Source organism: Gymnogyps californianus, chromosome 12 (genome assembly GCF_018139145.2).
Source record: "Gymnogyps californianus isolate 813 chromosome 12, ASM1813914v2, whole genome shotgun sequence".
NCBI classification, from domain to species: Eukaryota; Metazoa; Chordata; class Aves; order Accipitriformes; family Cathartidae; genus Gymnogyps; species Gymnogyps californianus.
This window is the reverse complement of record NC_059482.1, coordinates 8,558,217-8,582,547: the sequence shown is the minus strand read 5'-3', so window position 1 is coordinate 8,582,547 and position 24,331 is coordinate 8,558,217. Positions and strand designations below refer to the sequence as shown.

Sequence of the window (24,331 nt, the reverse complement as noted above, 5' to 3'; positions counted from 1 at the left end):
CTAAAGTACACTTCTCACTTTTAAGCTTTTTCAAGGATACTAAGTCATGACTGTCAGCTTTAAAATAAGATTGTCGTAATGGAACGTAATATGAAGTGACACTGTGTTCTACAATATAGGAATGGCAGAAAAAATACATTTTCAGCTGTGTCTGACTTATTTACATTTCACACGAACTTAAATAATGTCACTCCTACACATACCTGAACTATAGTTACATGAACAAGGCAATTATGCCAAACACCCTACTGCACTGGAAAACACATTGTATTATTCAAGCATAAACCCTTACTATATATGAAAAAGAATAGATTTTAAACACTGCCATCTTGGATATGGTCATTTGGTACAAAGCCAAAGTTCAAGTTAGTAAAGCTGAGATGAATAGAAGAGTCAGGAGACCTAGAAAGCTAAAGACTCTCCTAATAAAATGTGGATATTTCTTTGGAGAGTGAATAATTGATTTTTTTTTTTTCTATACCTAGCTTTAACTTTCAGGTGAAAGTGCACATGCTTTAATCAACAGAGTTTTTAATGATTTAGTATATGGACCTCTCTGCACCACAGTGTTGAACCATGTGGTTCTGAAATCAGAACATAAATGAGTAGGCCTAGGAGGAATGAAAACGGCATTCAGCAGAAGTCAGATTTGAATCTTTTATTTTAATTTGCAGTCTTTATTATCTTCCTCCATCTGGACCTTGAAATACAGTCCAGCAGAATAAAAACGAGTAAGGTAGCGAGAGGATATATGACAGCAAGTTTTGAGTCACAGACATTTTTGTGATGTTACAGACTAATTCTTCTATCTGGTTGTTAATGTCCAGTTTATTAGTAACGGTGCGTATCAATGATAACACAAACTGCCCTCAGAATCTTGCATGTAGTACTGATGAGACCCGTTATCATAAAAAAGACTACTGAAATACTGAAGAAAGTTCAAAGCAGGGTAGCTAAGGTAAGAAGAATATTACTTATAATGAAAGATTGATTGAACTTAATTTGTATAAACTGGATAAGAGGTGATTAAAGGAGGATATGAAATCACTGCACAAATATTTGAGAGGTGTTAATAAAAGAGAGACACGGGGACTGTTTCTGTAATTACTCATGATAAAATGACAAGGTAGCTTTTTCAAACTAGAGAGAGATGGGAAAACAGTTTTGATACAGGAAGTAATCTGCAACTGTAAGGGGAAAGTAATGAGCTGCTAGGAACAGAACTAACTCGTGTTCAACAGAGCCTTTCTAAATAGTTCAGTTTCTAAATAGTTTAGATTTAAACCCTGATGGGATTAGTGTAGAGAAAGGACTTGTTCGACATTACTCAGAGCCTGGATTGAACTGCTGCTTTCTAGCTCATTTTATTAACTAGTGCTGCTGTGATATCCTTGCTAATTACTACAGATTTAAAGTTAACTAAACTTTTAATTGAAATAATTTTAAGAGGCATGAACTGGGATGGGTAGATGTTGTTCTGTCTTAGCAAGTGAGGTGTAGGAACTCCTTCCCTAGAGGAGAAGGCAGGTGGGTGCCACAGCATACCGAAGGTAGGTCCATGCAGCCTGGATAGCAACATCCCCAAGGCAGCAGAATCGGCTCCAGTGCATGCAGGGATTTCTGGAGTTTATACTTGGTCGCTTCCGTTACAGCACCTTTAGCTTTGTCTTGACAGCGTTTGATGCACTTAGGCACAATGCTAGAAAATAGAGTCTATTTTCAAACTAGTATAAGCCTTTTCTTGTCGTTGTGTACTAAGTATACTGTGCAACCTTAGGAGTTGCGTTAAGGTGTTTGTACAGAGATTCTTTGGTGATTCTGAGAGTTGTCTTGGTGACGGCCCATTAGGAGAGAGAGTTGTACTGACAAACCGCTAGTGCAGCAGACCCGAGGGTCAGTCCTACAGTTCTTGCTTTTTACTTAGAAGTATAAAGTGCAACTATTATGGATAAGGTATGTAGGATTGGGTCCTTCAGTAGCAGCGAGAGCTGTCTTTTCCGATTAATAAAGGAAGTATAAAATCACTGCAGAGACATTTGAAAACAGTTATGATGGTCTGTAGTTGGTAAAGATGAGTGGCTTAAGATCAAGACAGATTGGCATTTGAAAAAAGGTGATTTCTGCTTCTAGAGTTTATCTAATAATAGTAGTAACAAAAAGCTGATACCACACATATTTCTTGCATTTCAGAGCAATACCTCTGTCATTTTAGAAAGCTAGTGAGATAGTTAGGACTTAAGCATTTTCCTCATGCTGAGTAGGGAAACAGGGGCTACATATCTAAATAAAGTTGTGCTTCAAGAGACTGAATTAGAGAGAGGAATTTGAACTACACAGCTAGAGTTGGAAAGTATGTGAAAAAAAATCCAAGGCTACTTTCTGTAAAGTGTCTAGTATAATTATAGGTATTAGAGGATCATTACAAATAAAATCCTAAGGAAGCAAGGTCATAAACGCAGTGCAGAATATGTATTGCATTCAATCTCAGTTGATGAGAGGGTGACCCTTTCACTATGCCAGTGAAACTTGGTCCCAAGGAAAAGGGAATGGCTGGCAAGCAGAGATGAAAGCTTTTTACCCATACTATAAAACCTAGATACAAGTTCATCTGAGTTAAAAAAGCGGTAGTATAATAGGTGTTATCCAATCGTATCCTATATGGTATTCTTGATGCAGAATACATATAGTGAAAGGTAGCTAGTGTTAATTTACGCACAACGGCAAACTTGCAAGGTCTACTTCAGAATGAAAGCAAGATCAGAAAACACAAAAATGGTAGTAATATGGGTTGAAAAAGAAAATACAATAGATTGTAGGTTACACAAGAAACAAGAGAATTAATAAAATGGTATTCAACCTTCATCTCACTGCTTAACAGAAAGGCAGGCAGTGCAATCTTCCCCATATAATTTTAAAAAATAAACATGGCAATAAGATATGTACACTGTTAGCTTCTCTCTTAAAAATACAGAAATGGCACAGAATCACTCCGCATAAAATGGTATAACGTAGTATTCAGTTCCTCACCTAGTGATTATTTTTATCATGGCTAATGTCTTTCATCTGAAATATATCTACATCTGAAGGCAGTTCAGACAACTCCTGTAACTGATAATTTTTCTAGAAAGTTAGCCAACTTTGCTAGAGACAACAGATATTTTTCTTGTCTTGCTAAAATAAAAATCCTAAGACATTAGAACTAAGTAAGAAATGAGAATATTTGGTGATAATTTTTATGAAGGGTAAATTGAATTAAAAATAGTGGATCGGTATGCCTGTATCACATCATCAGAGTACTAGAATTTTTTTAATTTTCAAGAAAGTTAGTTGTGATCTATTAATTTTTTAGGAATTATGGTACAGGTTTTCCACAGATCTCCAAGTGAACCTTTTTTATGGACTGCTAAAACATCACTGAAGTCATGGGAATACAAAGAATGCATCTCACAGCTCTCTGAAGAAATTACAAGATTGATTTTTCAGGAGTTTGGGTCCTAAATGACTGTTATATTTAATAAGAATCTCCACCAAGATTTTAGCATGGAAGGAAGATCAAAGCAATTACTTAGCTCTTCCAAAATGACGAAGGGGAAGTTCCAAAGTATGCAAGCTGAAATAGCAGGAAGTCTTCATCAAAATGTGTGAGATGAATGAGATGCTTAAGAAAGGCTTTTCAGGGCCAGATTCCAATTTTGCATAGTGCTTGCTTGGTTTTGTTCCATGTTCTCAATTATTACTATGTGTAGTTTTATAGCGTTACTGTAAAGAGATCCTTAAAAAAATGGAAAGGAACGTGAAAAGTGAAAAACAGATCCTTATTTCTATTGTTCATTTTGCTTCTCTTCTTTCTCTTCATCAGCTATAGCCTCTGACACATTGCTGCTTTTCCCCTGATCTTTTTCAGTGTGAGACAGTGTATATTCTTCCAAATAGGTTTTTGAAAGTAGTCCACAGGGGTGCATTTGAACCGATTCAGGTTGTGAGGCAGATTGTGCAAATTGCTCAGTGTGTGCATTTAGGACCACTGTAAAAGTAAATCCCATTCTGCAGCTGTTTTATTTGCTATTGAGCAGTGTGACACCAATAGCTGTTTAGGAAAAGCAACTCAGCCAAAAAAAAAAAAACAACCAGGTACTTCCAATACTGGGGGTGTTTTCATTCTTTGAAGAAATTGATTACTTCTTGATTTCTTTACCTTCCAACCCACTTTCCAGCTTTAGTCAGAGGGTCTGTAGCCAAGTTATGATACAGGTATCTGTTCAGTGGTTGTACTACATGTCCATTGAATGTTTTCACAGGACTAAGGTTTGTGAAATATTTTAGAATACATAGAGATAAAGCCTTATCTTAGACAATATGGAGGGAGGGACCTCAAGTGAGAATGCAGTGAGTGCTCTTGCCCCCAAAAAAGGATCAGGTTTATCCCTTCTCATTCTTGACAGATGTTTCTCTGATAGGTTCTTAAAAACTCTCGGTAATGGAAAGACTACAAATTCTACAGGCAGCCTTCTCTGTCTATGCTTACCTTCTCTGTTAGAAAGTGTTCCCCTAATGTTTGACTGAAATCTCTCTTGCTGCAATTTAAACCCATTTTGTGGTTTATGTTTTAGGCCCATCATTTCTTCTCTTATCCCCAGTGGAAAAGGAGAGTAGCTCCCAGTAATTTTTACATATTTGGCTGTAAAGTCTTTCCTCATACTTCCCTAAATATATAAACCAATTTTTTTCAAAACTGGACACACCGTTCTGGCTGCAGTCTTACCAGTATGAGTGAACTGGAAGGATTATTCCACAGTTCTTCTAAATAACATACTAATATACCAGGAAATGTTTGAGCATTTTTATCAGCAAAACGCTGTTGACTCATATTCAGCTCATTTTGACTCCCCATTCTTTTCTGTCTTGTGAGTCATCTGCTCTCTTCTAATTGTGAAGTTAATTGTTTCACCCACACAAAATACTTTTTACTTGCCAAATTGAGTTGCATCCTGCTTTTTTAGACTATCCAATTTGTCAAAATTGTTTTGAACTCTAATCCTGTTCTTCCAGTACTTGCAATGGCTCCCAACTTTGTGTCATCTGAAAGGCTTCATAAGTTCTTCCTGTCTTCCATCATTCAGGAAATATTGAACAAGGCTAGAAGCAGAACAAATCCTATGAACCACTTCATCCATCTATCCACTTTGACAGTAAGCCATTGATAACTGCTCCGAATACAATCTTACAACAAGCATCTACCTGCCTCACATTAGTTTACGGTAATTCTCATCCCTTGCTTTTAAACTACTCTCCTGTTTGGCACACATCATTTTCATCCATCATAGCATGCTGAAAGTGATTATATTTTTATTCTCGATTTGTTTCTGGGTTGAATTGAAGTAGAACAGGTTGAACGCTCAAGGAGTTAATGTTCTGTGTGCTGTATGCGTATTAGCATTTGGTGAGACTGAATTGTTTTCTAAAAATAGATCGAAAGTTTCAGTACTTCCTGTGAGCCCAGCCTGAGAACTGGTGAATAAAGCAAAAGAACAAATAAATATCCTTGAAATTCTCTATGCATAACTCTCTTAGTCTGTCTTTGTCTCGGCCACATTAATTAGGTGAGGATGAAGCCTTTTTGTGTTTATTAATTTGCCTCATAAGAAATACCAACACTTCTCTTTCGCTGACCTCCATTCTATAGATTCTGAATGTAGAAATACTGGTGGTAACAATCAGCCTGTGTAATTTGGATATATTTGATGTTTAAAAACCTTCAGCTCCTCTTGTAGTAATTAAAACAGTAAACTTCTTTTTAGCTTTTTATTGTGTTTGAAATTGAAACTTGACTTTGACTCTTAGCTTATGGCAAATGGCTTATGGACTGAGACAGCAGATAGAAATATGTATAAAACTATTGAAATAACAGGTTGTGTTAGTATCTTTATACAGAAAGAACCCTCAATTTTTATGTCTTAAAAGTCAGAAGCTGTAATTCTGATTTAGGCACTTTTTAAGGTATTTAATCTTCCTGATATCTTTCAAACCATAGACAAGGGCTAGACTGTTCCATACATTAAGAGACAAATTAAAATACATGTCTAGGAAAAAACATAACTTTATTGAAATAATTAACTTGTCTCAGAGGAAACTGCAGAATACAAAATGTGGCATCTTATATAAGTCATCTGTAGGCTAGACTTAACTATGTAAATTAGGTTTAAAAAACAAACAAACAAGGGAAACTCTGCCTAAAAATAATAATGGAGAAAAAGTTATAGTAGACTTAATACAAAACCCATTGAAATAAGGTTTCACTGATCTTTGGATCAGCTCTATTAGTGAAAAAAATTAATGTGGACCAAATTCTGATACCCTAAGTTTGTATTAGCATCCTTTTTACGAGTCATCTCATTTATAACAATAGAATTTTTTTCAGAATGTATCATTATTATTTCTAAATAGTAAACCAATCAGTCCAAACCAGTCACAACTGTCAAATGCTTTTAGAAATAAATATCATTTACTCTCCTTACCCAGGCTGCTGTGGAGGAAATGGCCCTACTCTTTTACTGAATGTATTTTGCACCTATCACATCTGATAAATGTTTATTGTTATCTTCTGGGTTTTACTGTTCCCCTGTTTTCATTCAAAAAATTTAACAGAAGCATATTCTTCAATGTTTTGCAGAATAACTTATGTTCCCTCGCATAGGTGGTATAGAATAGTTAAATTACACAAATGTTGTACTTTAAGGCTGCTTCATTGGTTTTACAAGCATTGGATTACATTGTATTTGTCAAGGTCCTGAGCACAACCTCCTTCAAGGAGTTTAGTTGGTTAAGTTTAGGAGTGTAGCTGGCTGCGTCCAAGGTCAGCTCCTTTGCTGATAGGAGCTGTTGTGAAGACAGCTTCATGCAGGGGCTGCCCCTCCTTTTCCTTGGGAGCTGCTTTTAGGCTGAGGCTCTACTGCTGGCCCCCAGCTGTGCTACATCTGCGCCCGGTCTCGTGTTTTCTCAGTTCTGACCCAGATCCAGACCCTCCAGCCGGGTTGCCTGGCCTGGCCTCAGACCTGCCTTGTTGCTGTGGACTCGCTGGGTGATCAGACTGTGGCTCAGCCTGGCCACTGTCTCTGGATCTGAGCGGCAGCCCGACTTGCCACTCTGCAGTCCGGCTCCTTGTTGGTGAGGTCACTGCTCCTGCCTGCCTTGTTTCCACACTCTGCTCCCAACTCACCTTTAACTGCAGTGCAGCTGGCCTTGCTGCTCCTAACCCCGCTTACCCCATGTCGGAATGAAAAATCACTGATTACGTATCGAGTTCCTTGGGAACAAGAGATTACTCTGGCTTGGCAGTTGCAGACATAAGATAGAGGTTTCATTTTCATCCAGAATTATATTTATAAAATACGTAAGACAACAATTCAAAATATTTTATGGAAATAATTTACAAAAGTGTAGGTTACAAGACTGCTATTATGTTATGTTTGGTGGTTTATGTAGCAAGCATGTTGCTTTATTCTAAATGCCTTACACCCCCTTGCTCTTAGCTTGGTCCTGTACTCAGCCAAGAAAAGAAGGTCTGATCAGATTCTTAGTATTACAATATTAAGGATAAATGTATTCTAAAATATACTAAAATGCATCTCTATTTATTATGAAGACCGGGAACATTTCTTTTTTCACCATAAATACATGAATAGATAATCTCGGCATTTCAGCCAGAGTGTCATTTCTAAGAAGCTTATTTAATAGAAACTATCCCATGTGAAAGAAGAAGAGCTATTTGAAGTCTCCACAGCTATACTAGTCCCAATAGAGAAATCAAAACTAACAGATTTGCAATAAGTATTGATTGACATCTAAAAACTCCTGACAATACTTAAAAAAGAACAGGTCAAAAAAAAAAATACACCGAGAGAGCTAATGAAATGTATGATCAGGCCCAGCAACAGGTATGTGTGATCCAGGGTGTGAACTTGGCCACTCTATTCAACATGCAAATCTTAACAAATATACAGTACAAGATAGAATTCTTACCTTCTTTTTTTAATGGATGCCAAAGACTTGGTGAGTTACTGTCAATGTCTGTCCATAAACTGTGTCCTTCAGCTCTGTAAGTAAAGGCCCATGAAAAGAGACACTTTTCTTTATGCCTCATAAGAACCCTCAAGCACCATGGTTTAAAGGAACCACTGCAATGGTGCATTCAATTCCCCTTGGTAATCTTACACTTCACTTAACCACTAAGATAATTCAGTAACTTGAACTTTGTGCTCTCTTTTCACAGACAAATGATTTTTTTTAAAATAGAGTTCAAAAACAGGATTAAAAGAAAAAAATGCTGTATTTCAATTTAACATTTAGAGTTGTTTTCCCTAGGTTTAGTGGGCTTCTTTAGCTGATTCTTACCTTTTTATTACGGTGGACATTACTAGACTGTGATGAACACCATTTAAATTTACCATTAAAGATTTAGTATTGCACTTCCCATGCTGAATGTTGTGAATATAATAGCACATTACAGGTGGAGAAGTTTTGGAAATAAAAAAAGATTTTATTATTTCTTCTGTTAGATGTCCATGAAATCTATAGGATTTTCCAGTGGATCTGGCCCAGTATTTAAATGGACTGTCCCTTGCAGATATCTTCCTGCTAGCCCACTGACATTTTATATTTTGATATACTACAGATCATTTTACTTCTCTATCTTTAAAAACTTCTAACCTAATAAAGTCAGTAATAGCAGCTTACTGAGGTCGTTGTCCAACAAGTGACCCTCCTAGAGCAGGGACAATGGAGTGACTTTAGGAGTTTGCAGTACTGGTGACTATGCTGAAAGACATTCTGAAAGACATACTGTCATTCTCCAGTAGAAGTTTAGGCACTCTGTTTAGGACTTAAGGGAACAACTGTGGCCTGCATTATATATAAGAGCAGATTAAATAATGGTTTTGGTTTTAAAATATTTGAAACAATCTGACAGATACGGTTAACAGTGTTTACAGATTAAGTTTACTATGTGGTTGTCTTCTATTTGTGAATTCTGTGGGGAAACGATGGATTTCTGTGGGAGGTAGGACAGAAACCAAAAAGTTTATCAGGAAAAAAATGTAAAAATTAATATGTATCGCAGGTATGATTAATTCTCGGGTGTTGGACCACAATTTCATTGCACTTTTAATTAAATCAAGGTAGGTGACCTCTAATATACTTTTCTGAAAATCTCAAATACTTCTTTATCCTTGGTACTAAGAGGCAACTTAACTGGACCTTTAGCAGTTCAATTTTTATACCAATACTTACATATATCCTGCTGCATATGGTATACATATACCAATACTTACATAAAAATAGCTGCAAAACTGAATTTGGATCTGTACCTGACCTTTTCCCCCCCCCATTATTGTAGCTATAATTAAAACAGCTCTTCCCAACATGGACAGAGAAGCCAAAGAAGAATACTTTGTGGTCATCCAAGCAAAGGACATGGGAGGACATATGGGTGGACTCTCTGGAACTACAACAGTGACAATTACACTCACTGATGTTAATGACAATCCTCCTAAGTTTGCACAGAGTAAGTGCCATTATGTGTACGTGTTCTCCTATATAAGAAAGTAATATAGTGCTTTTTTTTATCAAGCTCTTTTTTTATCATCATATTGCCTGGGTTTGTAATGTAATTTAAAAATATGTAGCTGCTACTAGAGAAAGATTAATAGTCCTGTGCCTGATTAAGAGCTTAGGAAAGAGGGAATTGTGTCCACAACAGCGTACACAGCTCTCTGTCTTGCTTGTTACCCCTCTTACATCCACACAAAAGGGCTTGGGGACTTTTTTTTAATGTATTTATTTGCTTTTAGTGGAGTTGTTTCTGAGTGCTAGTTTTAGTTGCTGTTATATGTGCTTCCATCTCATGCAGACAAGTGACACCACCAGTAAAAGACATATATAACTAATAAACAAAATAAAGGTTTGACTAATTAGGTAATAGTGAAGAAAACAAAGAAAATAAGTCTGAGTCTAGATAATTGTTGAACTTTAATTCAAAATCCATATTTACTACTGTGATTCCAATGGATATCTTGCTGGGCTAGGTTAAAATGATTTGGCATCCTGCTGAGATTCTCTACAAGCTTTGTAGTCTATTTCAAAGATGAAGACGAAAAAAGAAGAGGGAAGAGCATAATGACTGGATCAATTTTATTTGGAACAGGTGCAATCTCAACCTAATGCTCTATTAGAAATGTATTTTTTTATCCAGCTTGTTCTGAAAAACTGAAGTTGTAAGGTATTTAGAGTCTGTTTGGGGGTTGGAGAATGTTCACATCTAGACTTTGTATCATTTTTACTTTATTAGAAGCATGTTTTTCTAACAACGTACTTATGCACCCAATGTAAAATTCTTTTCCATATATGTTTGACTTGAAGTCCACTTTTGCCCTGTTCTGAAGACACACAGAGTGAAATGGGTTTGTCCTAGTACTCAGCATGTGATAAATACTCTCCTATAGTCTAGAAAATGCACATACAGATAGAGAGAAAAAATACAAAATAAATAAGCAGAGGGAAAAGCTTATTTGCAAAATATATATTTTATTACCTCAACTTAGTGGTTTTTAACAGATAAACACTCTGTGCATAATAAAAGGTTTTCTCTCATAAAATAAGAAATGCATATTTTTTTTTTACCTCATATCGCGTTGCATGGCTTGCACTTGTGCAGTAGTGTTTTCCAACATATGATGACAATTTCCCTAATAATGTAAACGTCTATAGATAAGACTCCTGGCTGAACTGTATCACCAGAATGCAGAGGGACATTTCTTTTATACCTGCAATGTACTATAGCTCTAACTCTGTGACTACAGATCTACTTTTGCCAGCTCACCTGGCTTTTATATTTGTACCAGCGCTTTCTGTCTCAAAAAGCCTTTGCCTGCCAGTATGAAAAAAGCTGATCAGAAAATCAGCAACACCACTGGTGCTAATTGGTACATTTGCTGGAGGTCTCAGCAGGCAGCACAGGACTGAATGCATATGGAGATGAAACTGTACTTTCCCTGGGCGGGCAGTTTACTCTTACCTGTTCTCCTGTAGTTTGGATACAGTGATGCATTGACTGGATAGCATGAGGAAGACTGATCCCTGAAATATATTTTTCTATATGGAAAACGTAGATTAGTTTTCCTTCAACAAAGAGTGAGTTGCTGTCTTTGAAGCTGTTACAGCTAATGCATTCCAGTGCAGAATTCAAGCTACCATCTAGGAATAACCACCCTGTTATAACACTGACCATTATCCAACTTCATTAGAAAAAAAAACGCGTGTACTATAACTTTGTATTATGTATATATTGCATTTAATGAGAATGAGCCATAGTTAATATTGTAACTGGATGTTATTACAAATTCTGCCTTTTAAAACTAAGTATTCATAGCATGCTGCCTGGCATTACAGATTAGTCATGACTCTGGCCTTATACAACAGCTGATCAAGTCTTTAACATTTTTTTACACCACTGAAGCATGGTTTGCATTTGCCTGGAAAGGAAAATAAGAAAGGATCAAACTTACAATAGAGCCTAACCAGAATGAAATAGAAATTCATAAGATGTAATACATGCTGCTTTCACAATAAATTGTAATGAACTCAGAAAGCAGTGTGTTTTATCAGTTTATTGTTTCCAGGCAGGACAGAAATGTATATTTATGGTTTGATTTCAAAGAGTGTTAGCCTCCTGGGTTTTAGAAATGAAAAAGATGAACTTTCTATGATCTCTCTGAAATAATTTTAGAGGCATTTTATAAGTCACAGAAGTTTTTAACCAGGCAGTTTACCACAGGATTGTACTGAGAACAACTCTGCACTGCTGTGAAAACCAAATGGTTTCAAAGGTGCATAATGTGGATTTTTGGTCAGCTCTGCACTACGACATCTTGACAGGACAATTTGTAATTCTTAAGAGCAGTTTGCATAAACAAGTCAGCTGCATCATAATAATTTTTTTTTACAATATTTTGTAAACTATCTTAATAAATCTGAGAGAAAAATACCAAATTAAAATTATAATCAACTGTGTCTGGAGATTCAAACCACAAAGCATGGACAGCAGTATAAATTGTGAACACATAATTTAGTCTCCTGAGGCACTTGATTGCTTTGGCTGCTCATTGTTTGTGAGCCATTATGAATATTCTTGAGGAATCTTCATGATCTCCAAATTATCTCTAATAATTTAGCCTAGAACCATTAAAGAAAAAAATATTTCACTTTGGGACAGACTATATGTATAGCTAATATATGTATTTGTGAATTCCTCACAGTTTCCTTCCTACTTTCAACTGTTGCTACTGCAATCAGCCTACAAACAGGTAAAGCAACAACTCCAGCACATTTTGTTTTTAGAAAACTACTAGCTGCACGTAACAGTAAAAATCGCATGTTGTCTTAGAACAACTGTGAGGACAGAAAAGAACAAGTCCAGAACCCTTTGTCAAAAGCTGTTTTAATGGTCTCATCTGCTAACCTTGAATTCCTTTTGACTATTTTAACTACTAAGCAGCACTGCAATGGATTAGGTCACGTATTCACCGTAGCTTCAATAAGTGTAAATTACCAAGAGGCAAAAAAATAGGCAGTCCATAAAGAATTTTTAATGTAAAGCATGCACGTGTCTTCTGTTTTTCAGAGTACTGTTAAGAACTGGGAGATATAATAGTAAAATGGGTATTTTGAGTTTTCTCTTAATAAAATGCTTACCTAAAATAATATATTGCAAGTTCTAAATAGAATTTTGACACTTCTTAGGTCGGAAGGTTTGAAGCGAGTATTACAAAAAATAAAAATGCTAACAATTTGAATAGCACTTTCTAGTGGATTTTAGTCTAACCCTACAACCAAGTAGTAAATACAGTAATGATTGCTATGAAAAGTTATTGTTTCCTTTAAAACATAAATTTTGGGAGTTTCCTTGAATGTTTCTTAATTATTTTCTTACTACAAAAGGGAGGTGGAAGGGGTTAAACAAACAAAACCAAATCAAATTAAGAGTCAAAAAAGTAGTAAAGACCTGAAATTGTATAAGGCATCTTTAAAGTACTAGACCAGTTTTCTACAGGGTAAAAGCCACTGTTTCATAGTTTAATTCTAACTACATGTCTGTAAATAAAACGGTAAGTTCAACAGTGTCTGCAGTAGAGAACGTTGCATACTTTCAGTGTTGAAAGTAGCTTAACATTTATGTTTGCCAACACTAAGCATCCCTGCAAGGAAGAATCAGGATACTACTGGAATGAAAAGAACATTCACATACAGTAAACTGAATATTCCCGTACAAGGAACATGTTTTGCTGCTTTCAGTAAATAACTTGTGTAAATGTGGTTTGTATCAGTTGCACATCTCAAGAGTTTGCATTGGGGAAGTATAAACAAATGAAGAGCACACAAGAGATACTGGAATCAGGTGTAATGTTTAGTCTTTTCCTCTTATTTGTAAGGTCTGTATCACTTCTCAGTAATGGAAGATGTTGCTCTTGGTGAACCAATAGGAAGGGTGAAAGCAAATGACCTGGATATTGGAGAAAATGCTAAATCATCCTATGATATTATTGAAGGAGATGGAATGGATATATTTGAAATTACTACAGATGCCCAAACTCAGGACGGCATTATTAGAGTGAGAAAGGTAAATGATATCTCTGTTAAAAAAAAAAAATGTTTACTGTACATAAAACTACCCAGCCAGACTTTACTCTGTGAGAAAATGCTGGATTTCCACAGATTCTTTTATCTATGGATGAGATGTCAAGCCAGTGAAGTGATAAAAAAGGGATGTATTAGCCACGTCCCACAAAATTGCCATTTAGGTGACAACTGGGGAGACATCTAAGGAAGTATTTTCAGTGCGAGGAATGTATTGATCTTATCTGGGCTTCCATGTGGTCAAATCATACAGATTTTGCTTCCTTGGTTCCAAAGGAGAAGAGTAGATTAGAATCTGCTTTGTTGGTGGTGTAAACTTCCATAAAATCTTGGCTGAGTCTTCATCAAATACCTTTTCTCTATTCTTTGATTTGCTCTATAGCTGGTCAAATACTGTTCAGGGAAAAAAATAATACCATAGCATATTATTTAAATTACCTGATGTGTGAGAGGCTTAGTCTTCCACCTTTTCTCATGTTCAACTCTCTTTGCTCAATGAATAGTGATTTCAGTGAACCTTATCAAGGAGATCAGTACTGTTTCACATGAGAAGTGCCAAATTCGAGCCCTAAAGAAGGCTACAACTCTGTTACCTTTTCTATGCTTGTACAGTCTTGATGTGTGCAAGATGAGGTATTTGCACGTACACAACAGAAGGACCACCCAATTATATACAGAAATATGGGGAGAGACAGCATATCTAGAACAAAACTTGGCTAGTAACGTCAATGAAACATTAATTGCAGATTTAATTTTCATTATTTTCTGGGGAAGGAGAAAAGAGCCAATTCTCATGCTGTGTTCCGAAAAAGGATATGAATATAACTTACAACACTGGCATAGTTTTTAAATATGTAGTATAGAGCACTCTAAATGAATCTTTGTTTTTAAAAAAAAACAAAACAAAACAGCATTGACATTCCAGTGAAAAAAGAAGAATCCAGTGAGTACAGGTAATTAATATTCAACTTGTACCTGTAATTAAAGAGGTCAGGCAGAGTACCTGTCAAAAGTTTATATTTTCTGTTTCTCAGTGAGTAGGTCAGCGCTGTAGATGCATAATAAAATTATGTATACTTATCTAAATTTAGATCTGTTTTCCTAAAGAGAAAATTATGATATACATCCCTGATCTTCCTTACTGTTATTTATTGTATGCTGTGGCCTCTTTTGTAAACTAAGGCGATTAGCCTTTTGCCCCAGTTCCCTTGGCTTTATTTAATAACTGAGTCTCTAACATAATGTTGTTTCATATATTCATTTTGACAGCAAATAATCATTTTGGTTCTACTACAGTAGATGATGTATGGGGGGTACTGTTCACCAACAGATTTTCTCCAGCATAAATTCATGGGGTTTAGACAATGCAGAGTAAATTTTCAACATGATATTCTGATTAAGCATGACTAAATGTATTGGGGTGCTGTCATTTCTGTAAAGCATATGAAAAGCAATTGAAAAAATTATACAGGAGCTATGATTGGCAAATTGTGAATATGCTGATTTATAAATCACCATTCATAATTACAAAAGGTTACTAATTTAAGAGCTGCTAAAGAACCAAGGTTTTCTCATGTTTACTAGAATTTGTGAGAAAGAGCAAATCCCATTACAGCTTGATTCATACCTGAAAAAAATCAACAAAATCTGAAAGTATTGAAGGCTTTGACAGACTTCCTGAAGGTTCCTGTTTGTGCTCTTGCTGGTATTTGCATTGCAGATTTGGAGTTTCTATGTCCTTTTCTTTTTATCCCTGGGACATTGTAATGCAAATCTTAATATCTTTCCAATGCTTGGCAATTTGCATCTTTGAAATTTGAATCATTGTGAGACACAAGAGAATTGTATAGTGAATATACTCATGTGCTTCAAGACACAAACTTGAATCTCCTGTAATGAAAAATTCTGCTATTCAAAAGTGTCACAGATTTGGTTTTTATTTGGTATTTCATTCCTTTAAATCCACTATGTTTTCATCTTTTATGTTTTAATATGGAACTGTAAAATAGTAAAAACAATGGTGACATGGCAGGTATATTGATAGAATAAAGTAATTGATTTAGTGTTTCTGTCTCTGGGGAAAAAAAAAAAGGTACAGAAATAGGAATTGCTACAGTTTTAAGAAATTCCTGAGAGATGTCTACCTCATTTAGCCCTATAAGCAGAAATGCGGAGTTACCTGAAGCGCAATAATATTGAAGTACTTTCTTATATGATTAGCTCTATATTTTTCCACAGAATGCCTCTCATGTCCAACAAATAATAATTGCTAGTTCTTTGCATTTCTCACATTGTTCTGGAAGTAATAAAATATTTATTCTTTTTGGAGCTAGTATGATTTTTTTTCTTATCTCCAGCTAACAAAGCACTGATAAAGTGCATGATTAGTATGCAAGTCTTGTCATCACCAACAAATTTGTAGTATTTATTTGATATGTAATTGTAATGGTATAATTCCTGAGAGAGAATATTCTGGTAAATTTCTTGTGAAAGGCAAGAAAACAAAAAGTCTTGTTTTCTCTGAGGCTGGTTAATAAACAGATATCAATATATGCCTAGAAAATTTGCAGGTTGGATTTCTGGGAGTGGGAGGTGATTGCATTAAAACTCACTGAATGTGCTTAAAAGCACATAACTTTCATCCATCAGCATTATATTCACTTGTTCTTTCTCTGTGGCCATTAGTAAAAGACATTTATCTTTGTCATTCTTAACAGCCGCTGGACTTTGAGACCAAAAAATCCTATACTCTGAAGGTAGAAGCAGCCAATGTTCATGTTGATCCTCGCTTCATCAGTGGAGGACCATTCAAGGATACAGCAACGGTAAAAATTGTAGTAGAGGATGCTGATGAGCCACCAATCTTTTCATCACCTACTTACCTACTGGAAGTGCATGAAAATGCTGCTGTTAACTCTGTGATTGGTCAGGTGACTGCCCATGACCCTGACGTGTCTTCCAGTCCTATAAGGTAGTGCTGTTTTAAAGTTCTCTTTGAAAAAACTACTGGCAGAATACTAAGTATATTTTCCCATACATTTTATGACACTGTTCTCATGCTGGTTTATTTCTATGAAAATACTTGTATAGGATTTGTTTTATGATGTTAGATTTATCAGGTCAGCCTATTTTCAAAATCACAAAAATGGTCCTTGCCACGTGAGTAGTCTTATGAAACAGTAGGAATGCAATGAAAATAAGAAATAGGGTGTATGAGGTCAGCTGGGGTTGAATCATCAGTGTGTATCTCTGCAGTTATTTTAAATAATCCACTACTGTCTGCACTAACAATACTGAGTTTGTTCCATGTAGTTGTAAGGTTGTCAAAACATATTTTGTGTTCCTTTGGCTAAACCCATTCCTGGTTTAAAGATAGAAAGTCAGAGATGATTATGCCTGTATGACTTTTGCATCTTCGATTTACAGTATTTTCCCTTTTTGATCTACTTGAACAAAATCTGTTATTCCACTTTCATCAGATCAGTGTTTTCTATCTCATTTTGATGAGCACACATCTTCCCCTCCCCCTTTGTAATGGTTAGTATGGTATAATGCGAGTGTTCCCAAAACACATTTTGCTATGTATAGTACTGCCTGCTAAAAGCATTATGAAAACAAACACCAAAATGTCAAATTCATAGTAAAGGTGTATTTGGAGAGAGTCTATTTAATAACAATCATCACTGTGGATTACTGCCTTAGGGAATTTAAGCTACGCAAGCAGTCTTCAGCATTGTGAGGATGATGCTAATTGTTATAATCTATCACTTAAGACCATTTTCTAATCATGGTCATTTACATCATGTTTGTCACAGAGCCAAACTTTAAACCTTTATTTAGGGGGCCTACATGTTGCATATCATATTTTAGTATTTTCAGAATTAAAAATTCAGAATTTCCAACATGTTTGGATGTATTAGAACTTCTGTATGAAGATGTTGGAGAGTACGTTGGAGTCTCTCATTTCTAAATCATCCTTTCAAAACTAGCTAAATGTAGCATTAACTATCACAGATTTCTATACAAATTAATTGATTCACATATTTTCTACTGCAGCATGCAACCCAGACAGTGTTAATAGGCACCAAATTTATTTTCTTACCAAAGAAGCTCTCAGGATGATCAAAGATGGTAATCTGATAATAGAAATAGGAAATAAATGAGGGTAGTTACCCAGGTTAGAAAAATGTTACGTAAACAGAAAAAAAGTAATATAGAATGCACAGAGTTTGATCTATCACAATTTAAGCAGTGGCTCCACCCCTAGTTTTATTACTGCTGGCCACTGGCTCTGTGAAAGAAGGCTTGTACTGCTGCTACAAAGCCAGGGTCTTCTGAAAGGTGTGTGAAACCAGCCATGGTGGCAGCAAGTTGGCTTTCTTCCCTTTATTCCAGCTCGATAGTAATTTCTCTTTCAATTTAACCTTAGTTCCTTCCCTCTACCCTGTTCTGCTTTGCTCTTGGCTTGGTCCTGTGCTCCTCTGCCTCTTGATTGTGTCCCCTTTGTTCCTCATCTCAGCCTGGCTTCAACTCTGCTGCAGTTTTACCTTGGCTGTTTTTCCAGTCTTGTTCTGTTTCCCTGGTATTCTTTTCTAGTCCTGCCCCAAACTCCTAATAATTTAGACAAGCTACAATCCTACCTATGTCCTAAAATTGAGCCTTTTTATTCTGTCCAAGCCTGAAAAATTGAACTAAAATATTTACTTCATTTCCAGTACTTTATAAGGTTTAATTTTTCTAGAGTATTAGCTTGATAGCTAATTAAGGAATATACAGAGCTCAATTTTCTATGCAACTTTTTTTTTTCCTTGTTTGTTCACCTGATTAATTTGGCTTTAGCTGGGAAAGCTCTGGAAAGTCCAAATTCCTTTTTTTCATTTTTTGCATGAAAAATGTTTTAAAGCAAAAAAAAGAGATTTCAAGTTAGTAATTCTACTCTTACAGGAGCAAAAATATTCATCAGAGACAAGTAGGGAGAAGAAATGCAGTTACTTTCTTTCCAATTTGCAACAAAATTGGAACATGGCAGGTTTTAACAAAAATATGTGGAAGCATTGTTTTGTTGGATTAGAATGGTTCATTTTGATTGTGCATTTCAAGTGTTTATTCTGTTATTGTATCATATATGTGATGTATATTTTAGGTATATGTTCTATGATACACTTTCAAAAAATATTAAACATAAGTTAAAAATTTGAAAAACAGAATTAAAACATTTTGTTCTAAAAATAATGGACTGTTTTAATACTGCCTGGCTGTCTTTTAATGTATTTTTTTCTTTAAAACACAATTTTAGGAGACAACAACCAATTGCATTTCAAGGAAATTATATGTTTCAGTAGTTGTCTGTTCTATCAATATTTTGGTTAGAGCTTTTGTGTACATTTGTTACAAAAACCCTAGCAACACAAACGAAAATATGAATCACCTTATGTGCTACCAATACCACATCTGCTGCACATTAGTCTTATACACAAAGACTCAGTAAACTCAGAGTATTGCAGTACCATAAATGAAATAAAACTTGGATATCTCTGAACATGGAAATAGTCTGATAATTGAGTCATGAGACAAAACATTAAAGAATTTAGAAAAATTATTATAGAAAACAGCCTGGAAAGAAACTTCTATGTTTTCTTTTTTTTTAAACAAGTTTAACCTCATTTCTATCCAATACAATAGTACTTTGTTTTTTATCCTTGCTTAGAAGAGATGAAACATATTCTCTGATCTTCCCATCACTTGATCTAAAAGGTATGAAGCCTATCATAGATTTACAAGTAGGTGTATAGATGGGTTACCAATCTGATTCTGAATGTGCCCACCTTATGGAAATACCTGAAGAAGGTTATTTAGCAATGTCTTGTGTCAAATGCAGAGTTTTGGCAGTGGTTATTAGTCTGAAATCTAAAGAAATTTAGACACCTTTAGGTGGATGGGACTAAAGGATACATATGTTGTATGGGACTTTTCTCGTTGTTGTTGAGCCCTAATTGTGGATAAGCAAAGGCATCTTTGAATGGCTAAGTGATAAGGTGATATTCAACTGAATTATGCTTTCATTATCCGTTTCTCCAATGAATACGAACTCTCTCTTCATATTGGTTGTTAGGTTAGTCTAACTACAGCGTATCTTTCATAACCCAGTATTTTTAAAGTAAGCAGCAAAATTTCTCTTTTATCTTTATTTGCTATTCTGCTGTGCATGTTGCTTCAGGGCCTGGCTCACTTTTAAGCCTGATGGTGAAAAGGATTTACAAATTTGGCTAATAATTGTAAACATGCTCAGTAGTTTGTCTTCTTCCAGCCTAGTCATTTCAGAAGCATGCGTCAGTGGCTCACATCTTGCCACATCTAGACTACGTGCATCTCTCTTGGGAAAGAGACCCAGTGAATTCAGCTAAGCTAGTCGTAAAGCTTTGCTGTAGTATGTTCAGTAAGGGTGGTACATTCTGGCTTATAGTATAATTAGGCTTGAAAGATCATTATCTATTAGCATACAAATCTACTGATTCCAGTAGTAGTTATTTCATGTTTCTGTTGTTATTTTGTAACCATGGTCTGTCTATCTGCGGTAAGTTATCTTGGATAAATCATGATCCAAGTGCATAGAAAAGAGCATGAGTAATAATCTTTCTTCCTATACTGTATCTGCCCTCCTATAAATCACTGCCCTTCAGTGTCTTTCTCTGTGGAGAGATAAGCTTCACTGTGGCAGGTTTTCCCCATTCGTATCGACAGAGATTTCATCTTTGGCAGCAGTTGATCATTTTCTTAATTCACCGCAGGCCTTAAAAAACGTAGATACGATATTTTCCGCCTCCCTAATGGTACAGCTGTTTATCTGTCACTAAGTAGCATGTCCGATCTGCATGGCATTAACAAACAATGGTGATTTACCACTGATGAGGTGTCAGTACTGTGATTCAAATCTCAGCAGGTGCAGCAAAAAAGGATTTCTGCTCTTATTTACATTGGTGCAAATAAAGAATAGATCAAATTATAACTCATAACAGCAATAGCAATAGTGCAGGAGCAGGACTGAGAATCATTTTAAGTCTTTTGTTAAACCGCTATGGTGTTGTTCCTATAACTGCCATAGCAGACCCATAAACTAACCAAAACTTCCCAATAACCTGTGCTGGGTTTATGGCAATTTCAAAAGATATTATTTCCCAAGATATTCTTTTCTCATTTTTAGAGAAATGTATGTTTTATGTATAGCTTATGGATGTGACAATGCATTCCCATTAAAAAGAGTTACAATACCATTATCATGAAAAGGAAACTGCAAAAGTACTATTAGTTTTCCCAGGTTTATGACACTGCAGATTTTTTTTTTTTTTGTACCAAATATTTATCGCATTAAAATCAGGAGAGGGTTTTACCTCTTTGTAGTCTTGTAAAGCCATATAACTTATGTTAAAACTGTTTCATTTTGAATGCTGGTTTTGCATTGTGAATAAGTACTGTTGGGATGAGATGAAATGCAATGTAATAAACTCACAGACGTTACGGTCCCCGTTTTATAACTTCAAAAAATGTACTGCAGGAAGACTGTGAATGGAAGTTTAAAAAAGGATCGATCCTTAGAGAAGAACTGTGTCTTATCTCAATGGAACTTATGTCAAGCCCAGGTCAACTAAACATTAAATAGCATATAAGCATTTCATATTTTATTTTGTTTGTGGACTGTGAAAATTTCATGAATGTTTGATATCAGAAGAGTTCTTTCTGCGTCATTACATAAATATCAAGTATTAAAAGATAGTTTTAAGTGATGACATCTTAAAAAAGTTATCTTGATTGCTATCTTTCTTTTATTTTCTTGAGTGAAATCTTAAACCTGTGAAAGTCTGTAAGATATTTTTTACTAACTTCACTACTACCAGAATTTTGCTTCTAGTACTTTAATTGGAACTTGGGAGACATCAAAATAAGGTTAAGATACATTTTCAGAAAAGATTGCCTGAAGTTAGGCACCTACAGCTTTATTCTTCCACACAAGTGACCTGATTTTCAGAAATGCTGAGGATAGCACAATTCCCATTAAACCATTGAGAACCGAGTATGTGGAGCTTACTAGAAAATCAGTTTACTTAAATGTCCAAATATAGATGCATGTGCCTAGCTTTAGGCACATATATTTGGAATTTTACTTCATATTTTTTCTGGTACTCTTCTTAACCAAACTACTCGTTTTTAAGTGAGTAAAACTAGTTCCTCTCAGAGTTTAAAAACAGAAAACTTAAATGTCTAACAAATCCCATTTCCTAGTTAGACAGGGGCTTTCACTCTTAAGTCCATTAGTTGCTAAGTACCTTACCAGTGTGATCGTGCTAGCCTTGATCTTTAGTAATACACTCTTTAAACATTTATACTTTAAGATTTTGACAAATTGTCATAATTTAGAACTGATTTTTTGAAAGTGAATTGTATGTGACACTGAAATAAAAAAAGATGAATGCCATAATCCTAAGCTTTGAAATCAGATCCTAATGCTTACGCCTATCAAAATCAATTGTGTTATGCTGGAATGAGTTTGAGTTCATCAGAATATGTTTATTGTAGAAACGTAATGAGAAACTGACTGACTGAGTCACTTTTCTGACCACTAGATAAGGTAATCCAGTCTGATACTGTATCCTAACTCACCCTATTATGCCTAGATATAATGCAGAACAGATGTAAAAATTGTCAGTGCATGCTGTTAGGTTCTGTAATACACAGACACAAAGGCTTAACAGGCTTTTATATAAATCCACAATTAGGATTCAGTAAAACCCCTTCAAGTCAATTTTTGTTGAACCATATCAATAGTTTATCACTAAACTCTCTCATTTCGTACCTTTCCTGTCAAAAAATTGGAAGGCTTAATTTTGTGATTTAGTTTCTTTTTGCGAATAATACATTAATAAAATAACTCTGTGAAAATGGACAAACATAAAAGCTTTCCTGGAGATCCTGTTCTGAGCTTTAAATCATCATCCTGCTTAATGCACCGTTGGAGCAATCTACTGCAGCTCGCCCTTGTTGTCAGGCTGGCTCTGTTTGGGCTGCATAATTTACCTGGACATTCACATTTGCAAACTCTGCCTGCCTGTCAGATGAAACTTGTTTTGTTAAAAATCAGTGATGTCGATCCATAAAACAATCAGTCCTTCAGTGTTCGAAGTGTTTTATAGGAAAATGGCGATTCATTAACTGCGTTCTGCCCATGGAGCTGCTTGAACCATAACCAAGTAATATGCTTGGTGAATACTTCATGCTTCATTAATCTGAAATTTATTGGTAAAATAATATTATTCAGCCCTTTTTAAAATAACTGTGAAGCCCACCATTTTTGTGTGCATAATACATTACTGTTGAAATTATCATCAGTTGCTGTGAAATACCATAGAAACTGTCTAATAAATGTGATGGATTGTGTAATTAACTCTTGATCGGCACTGTTTTTCAAAGATGTTACCCAGTGAACCTGAGGGCATTTTATGACCTTCACACTGGGTATACAGCTAATTACTCCTTGGGCAATAATTATTAAGGGTTTTTTTGTCTCAGTTTGTCATTTTGTCTTAGAAATTATTATGCTGTTGAACTTCTCAATCCATTTGGCTATAAAACTGCAGCTCTCAGAGGGCTCCCTAGATTGTCTTGTGATTGTATGGATTACACCAACTTCATTAAGTAGATTACAGGGATGTCTATTTTGTAGGTTTTCCATTGATCGGCATACTGACCTTGAGAGACAGTTCAACATTAATGCAGAAGATGGGAAAATAACTTTGGCAACACCACTGGACAGAGAAACAAATATGTGGCACAACATAACTATTGTAGCTACTGAAACTAGTAAGTATTTGTGTATACGGACTTTCAGTTCTGTTGGGTTTATAATTAATTTTAACAGCGTGTGCAGTGGAAACTGTATATAATTCAGTAAAAAGTAAAACATTGCATTTTTAAATTACAGAATTTTGAAAGAAAACTTAATTTCTGCTGAAGTTCCATTTCTTTTAGTTTTCAAAACTGCATTTTTTTTCAGTGAATACAGTAGTATAGATTTTGAAGAGACACAGGAGTGCATTTGTACGGGGTATATAGGGTAAATGTTAAAAAATGTTTTAAAAAACCCAAAACCAAAGCCTTATATTTAGTTAGTTAAGTTAAAACAGAAAAAATAAAGCTTTGCTGTTGTAGAAGTAAATTGTGAACTTAACCCAGAAGTTCTTAATGCCGAGTGATATTATGTTTCAGTGCCATAAATGATTAAGCACATGGGTAATGTTGCATGAAAGTAGTCCTATTTGATACATACGAATTAATTTACTCATATACAGCTATAGCCAAGAACATGGATTGTCCAGATCCACAAAACTATTGTGACTGATCTGTACACCTAAGTCGTTGGGAGCCAGGAGTGTCACACTCTCTGGGAATATAGGTCCCAGATTTTCATCAAGAAGAATTCTTGATTAATTTGGAATTGTAAGCGCTGCTGACAGGATCACATGACAATATAATTCATTATTAATATTAGCACTGATTTTAGACGATACATTTGACATAAACATATTACAGCAAAAGAACAGATTCAGAATGTAGGTCTGTCATCCCATGTCATCATCTTAATTGAAACACAAAC

General features: G+C 35.4%; 1 protein-coding gene across 2 annotated transcripts in view; it reads left to right on the top strand.

Annotated features, from left to right (window-relative positions):
* Window positions 1–24,331, top strand: part of CDH8 (cadherin 8) — a 212,148-nt gene that overhangs the window by 138,137 nt on the left and 49,680 nt on the right. The window contains exons 6-9 of one of the 2 annotated variants that reach the window (XM_050903802.1): window positions 9,392–9,559; window positions 13,482–13,669; window positions 16,404–16,657; window positions 23,402–23,538. In XM_050903802.1, coding sequence (XP_050759759.1) covers window positions 9,392–9,559; window positions 13,482–13,669; window positions 16,404–16,657; window positions 23,402–23,538 — 747 coding nt within the window. Of the gene's footprint in view, window positions 1–9,391; window positions 9,560–13,481; window positions 13,670–16,403; window positions 16,658–23,401; window positions 23,543–24,331 lie in introns of both variants that reach the window. The other variant, XM_050903803.1, reaches the window with a different exon arrangement.